Raw genomic sequence first — 5,805 nt, 5'->3', positions numbered from 1 at the left:
TAAACCAACAAAATGATCTAACATGATTTATTTAAATATTTCCTATAAATTAAATTTACAAAACGTCGAGGTGTTTGTTCTAAGACTTGAGTCCGTCCTGCAGACCGTAGCCAGGACCAGTCGGTTCTTCAGTAAGGCTGGTCAGACCTCCGAGAGGTTCAGAGGCGAATCTTCCACTCCTGAGGATCAAAAATACATTTGATTATAACATTCCAACATAATAGCGAAATGTTTGTATGGAAACGGTACTCTTAGTATGAGTTTGCTTTCCGTTTAAGGAAATCGAAACAAGAGCGCGTTCGGGGCTCTGATTGGCCACCTCGAATGAACCAACCAATCAGAGCGCGCTCTCGTTTCGTTCTTAGTTCTCACGCAAACTCATACTAAGGTGGGAAACAATCAGCGTCGCATATAGACACGCCCACAATACTGGAGTAGGCACAAATGCGTTTACTAGGTTATCTCCTATAACCTGGGTAGGGGTAGTTCGTCAACACTGACAATTTGATCAAACTAAATGAACAAAACTATCAACTCTAAACTGATAAATCATTGATGCTTGAAATTATTACATTACTAGTTGTATCTTTGCTGTATGCGCATGCGCACGAGATCATTATTCTTCGTGATACAGCTTACCAGTGCGTGTAATATCTTGCACGCACGGAATACGCACTTGTTTTCATAATTACGCTTATTTTCAGCTAGGCGCTTTTACATGTTTTTTCCTTAAGGACTTTTTAAAGGATTAGGAGGCACCCAAGCTGATAGAACAGTACCCTTAGTACGAGTTTGCTTTACGTTTAAAGTAATCGAAATGAGAGCGCGTTCGGCGCTTTGATTGGTTGGTTTATTCGAGCCGGCCAATCAGAGCTCCGAACGCGCTCTCGTTTCGATTACTTTAAACGTAAAGTAAACTTGAAATGATGATGTGACATAAGTTTCGCAAAATTGACATAAAAATACGTAACGTCACGCCTTTTATCCCCGAAAGGGTAGGCAGAGGTCCACATTACGGCACGTAATGCCGCTGTAGATACAATGTACCCCACTTTATACCATTTGTGTTATAAGTCACACGTAATAGGGGGTAAACCTATAGCCATAATATATACTGGACACCGTTCCAGACTCGTTAAATTTAAAAATACATATACTTAAGCATAATTTAATTTTGAACATTGTACCTTGGTCCAGGTTTGGGTTTCTCGTCCTTTTTGAGTTTCTCTACGATCTCCTTTGCGTCATCCACAGTTAGGTCTTCCTGTAAACAAAATGAGGAAATTAGAAGAAGCACTACCTATCTCGTAGAATGGAATCATAATAGATTTCGTGTTTGTTTTATGTTCAACGAGAATCAAACGAGAACGCGTTCGGCGTTCTGATTGGTCGGATAATTTGCACCGGCCAATCAGAGCGCCGACCGCGCTCTTGTTTCGTAAGTCATACCAGGGGGTCAGGTACTATAGGTTGAAAGGATCCAAAGCCTGGCTCCACCTTTCAATAGCTATGTGTGTTACATCATTGGATAGGTAATTTTGAGCTGAATGAAAGTTACTATGGTGCCCAGTTCCAAATCTTAGTCCGTTCGGAGTTATTGTTTATTAAACATGGTAGTTGTATCAGTAGCCAAGTAATTCTTTTTTTACCTTATAATTACATTTGTGCTTAATACACCTAGTGTGGATACTAGGAAACTTTTTGTCATAAGGTAAGGCTTATGAAAAAAAGTTTTACTTGACCTCTATCACTTGGATTTTTTGGTCAGTGTTTATAATCGATATTCGGCTTGTTTATTTTTGAAGTGCTTTTCGATTAATAAGTTTCCTGGAATCCAAACTACGTGTATAAAGCAATTATGACGCAAAAATAACGTTACTTGCTGAGAAGAATAAAAGTAGCTGTACTTACATAGTAATCATCGTTGACCTGGACCATCGGAGCATTCACACAGGCACCGAGACATTCAACCTGGAAATTAATATTAATATTTTGAGGTTCTTATACTGGACACAACATTTAAAAACTAATAAACAGCACAGAGAGTGAGAAAAATCATATCATGTATCACAACTATTTATATTTCCATTCCAGCACTTTAGGAACCATGGAGTTGCAGTAACCAATGTTAGCTTTAGTGTCTATTAAGTTACTTCATTTCACTTATTTATGTTTTTTGGCTTGCTTAGTTCTCACATTACAGTTTAACTAGGAACTCGACTACTTTTTACCTTTCGTATACAAGACAATAGGAAATACATTGTGTCTCCTGTAGATCTGCTTTCTGGCATATGACAGGTTAAGCCATTTTAGGGGCTCATCATATTTATGAGTGTACATTCCGTGACAACTGTCACGCAGCTACTAGCTATCGAGTTCCTCGTCAAACAGTTACGATATAATTTACTATATTTCACTTTACTATTTAAACAACACATACCTCAGAAATGGAGAACTTGCCACATGGGCTGTTGCCTCCGACATGGCACTGGGTGCCTTCAGTAAGAGCCTTGAGGATAGCATCGGAGCCACGCAGCCAGCAGGGTGTGGTGGTGCACACTTGGATGTGGTATTTGCCAATTGGTCTCCTACAAATAGGAAATTATTTTTGTAAGTTTTAGGAGTTTAATTAAATTTTTCCAGTTATTCATAGCTTCATTTGCCCTTTTATCAATGCTAACTGCCCTACTCAGAGTCATTTAATGGTTACTTTACCTATTCCTTAGCAATTATTTAGTATACAGTATACAAAATCACTATTAAAGATTACGCTACTTAAGATTGATATTTTAAGTCTCTCCATTTTCAATAATATTAACTACTTCAATAACAGCCATAATGTGACAAAACAACTTAAAATATGTCCACTAAGATAGACCTGGGTGCAGTGGCTTCTAAATATAAAATTTTTTGACCTATCTTATTTTAAAGTTATGCAAAGAAACCACTAAATTTATTTAGGAAATCAAGCGTCATAACTATATGGTCACAGTATAATATCACCCATTTATATTTTGTGGTTTGACCCACCTAATAAACATGGTGTAGAAGGTAGCAACTTCATAAACTCTCATGCGTGGCAGGTTGAGGATCTCGGCAACCTTGTGCATGGCTGAGATGGGCAACCAGCCTCCGCTCTGACGCTGCGCCAGGTCCAGAAGAGGAATCATAGCACCACGCTTGTGGCCTTCCGGGTAGATTCCTAACAGGGCATCAATTCTCTGAAATAGGTGCAAAAATTATTTATTACAAATATGACAAGTGAAAGTAAATGATGTAAATATTGGTACTGATATTATAATAGGTCAAAATCTTTAATAAATTTATTCTCTCTAATAAGAAAATACACTATCGTACAAACATACGAACTAATCTCATATTGTTATGACTTGATAACAGTGACATATAATTTAACCTAAAATAATTCACTATTATAACCTTCTTCGTTAGGCTGAATAATTAATTATTATTGCCATTAAGATGATAGAAAACGACAATATTCCGTCAGATTCTGCTTAATTTGAATTAGAATTCGAAATAATGATTGTTTAGGGCAAACAGATGACGGTTGCTTACCTTTTTGTTAGCCTCTGAGAACTCAAAAGGAATGTCAGGATTGTCCTGAGGAGTGTCGCGGTGGACGAACAGGCTGTCATGCTGCAGAGCTGAGCTGGTCTGAATACTCCTGGAAGCTGCACGCAACTGTAATACGGACACAAATCACCAAGGTAGAAACGTCAAAATGTTATTATATAATACGATTGTTTACAATATTAATGAAAGTAGCATTAAGTTTTAAATGACGTACCACGCCCTGAACTCCAGTTCTCAAGCTGGATAGCATGATATTTGACAATATTATTGTACTTTTTACTAAGAAATAATATTGCGAAACACTGTTCGCCAACACTTTTGGTTTGTGATTAACTTCAGATTAGTGTTATCATTTTGACAGGTGCGTTTAGAAACTGTATTATCAAGTTGGTTTAAATCTAGTTTAAGTGAAAATCTGTTCGATTTTGGTCAATGACTAAAAATAAAATGGGTTTGTTTAATATATTATGCTTATTGCATAGGAAATTAACAAGATAATTTTGATTTGGTTCACATTAAAATTATAAAAAAAAGATATTCTTTATTGTGATTTTAGTACGGAGAACGTAGACATTTTGTAATATGCGACTGACTTCATATCAATCTATAAAAGTATTTGTTGTGCGATAATGATTCTTCTGTCATCATCTTAAAGTTTAAATTGTAGTGACACTCAAGTCATTTATGAAATTGCTTATTATTGAGTAATTAAATTAATTAAGTTATTCAATTCGTTCAATAATTAAATAAGGTAAAAATTTTACAAATTGCTTGTGTTCGGACAAGTGATCACATTGCATCGATTCGGTTTCAGTCTGTAATTTACTTAGATATTTATTTTTACAGTCTCGTATTATGCCTAGTGTACGGCTACAAATGCTGTAAAAGTGCAATCGACTCACTCTTTGTTAGATCTATAGGTACCTTACCTATACAACCTAGGTACTTACATGAGCTTATTTCGTACGTCTTACTTAACCATTAGTTCGCGAAAACTGTTACCTACCCACTTTTCGTAAGAACTAACACCAACAAATCAAATCAGATTATGTGCTCACTTGATTAGTACTTAAATTAGTAAAACTTATAGGTATAGGTACAATAAAATTAGTATCGTAATTAATTCTATTACTTCTATTTTGTTTATTACTTGTGGGCATCTGTGATAATGCCTACATGGGATGGTGATGATTTATGTGTTATAGGTATACTTACTCTCAAATTAGGAATGCCTACATTTCAGAAATTAATCTAAGAAAATCAAAGTCAAGCAGCAAAAAGAAATAAGATGCGATTAGCTTCATATACCTACTTGCATGATAAAGAGATGAACCTCATGAACGTATGAAATAAAATATCATCTACATAAAACATTTTCATTCAACAAAAAGCTCACATATTCCCATAAAATCTACAAAATAATTGTTATTCACGAAACACATACGAATATCTAACATACGACAGCACTACCCTCTAAAAGGCATTGTCTGCCTCATGCCTGTGCCTATATTTCCGTACGAAAAAAGCCAAACAAGAAAAAAAAAGAATAGACAAAGCCCGATCGGCAAAACAACGACGTGGTTGCCATGGTAACTGCCGCACCGGCCCGCCATGCACCAAAAATTTGTATCTACATAACTAAGCTGTAAATATTTAAAAAACGGATTTTGCTATGCTGAGGGAAATTGGGAGGAATAAAGGTGTTCTACACGTTACAAAAACTGATTGGCAGGCTAAAAAGTTTCATATTGGAGTTAAAAAAAGTTGTTACGTACACCGAATTTTGAATATGGGCGCGGAATTTGATTTTGGAACCGTTCTTTTTGGGCGCTGTTCACTCTTTATTAGATGAAAAATTATGGAAAGCATACGCTACATTCTGGTTACGTCATTCATTTAGGCAAAGCCAATTTTTGGTAGACACATCACAGTACCTAGATTTTTTAGCTAAAGGAGATGTAAATTAATACACCGATGGATGTCCATCGGTGTAGAATAGGTATTACTTACTACCTACTATATTTTATACTGATTACGAAATAACGTAATTCAAAAAATGCTATACGTATCTATCTATACTTAAGTGAATAACAGAAATATCAAAAGGTAATTAACAAGGCTATTAAAAAAACCATTTTTTTTTCTTCAAAATGCAGTTCTTAATTCAAAAAATATTAAAACTAAAACGAGTTAGCATTTTAAATCTACGAG

The 5,805-nt window shown here is 35.6% G+C and overlaps 1 protein-coding gene across 1 annotated transcript; it reads right to left on the bottom strand.

The window, feature by feature from the left end:
• Positions 1-3,972, bottom strand: LOC118272875 (NADH dehydrogenase [ubiquinone] flavoprotein 2, mitochondrial). The gene is made up of 7 exons (XM_035589590.2): positions 3,809-3,972; positions 3,577-3,702; positions 3,031-3,221; positions 2,441-2,588; positions 1,912-1,971; positions 1,188-1,264; positions 1-179 (listed from the first exon to the last, which is right to left on the bottom strand). The coding sequence occupies exons 1-7, from the start codon at positions 3,842-3,844 to the stop codon at positions 80-82; spliced, it is 738 nt and encodes a 245-aa protein (XP_035445483.1). The 5' UTR covers positions 3,845-3,972; the 3' UTR covers positions 1-79.
• Positions 3,973-5,805: the final 1,833 nt, after the last annotated feature.

This window comes from Spodoptera frugiperda, chromosome 4 (genome assembly GCF_023101765.2).
Source record: "Spodoptera frugiperda isolate SF20-4 chromosome 4, AGI-APGP_CSIRO_Sfru_2.0, whole genome shotgun sequence".
Lineage (NCBI taxonomy): Eukaryota > Metazoa > Arthropoda > Insecta > Lepidoptera > Noctuidae > Spodoptera > Spodoptera frugiperda.
This window is presented reverse-complemented; position numbering and strand designations above follow the sequence as displayed.

Bases quoted from the DNA above. Each gene is read 5' to 3' on its own strand.
- LOC118272875 (XM_035589590.2), bottom strand. From the start codon at position 3,844: ATGCTATCCAGCTTGAGAACTGGAGTTCAGGGCGTG. The intron at 2,589-3,030 runs GTGGGTCAAACC...TCCTATTTGTAG, and splicing joins TTCTACACCATGTTTATTAG to GAGACCAATTGGCAAATACC. The intron at 180-1,187 runs GTACAATGTTCA...TTTGATCCTCAG, and splicing joins AAACCCAAACCTGGACCAAG to GAGTGGAAGATTCGCCTCTG.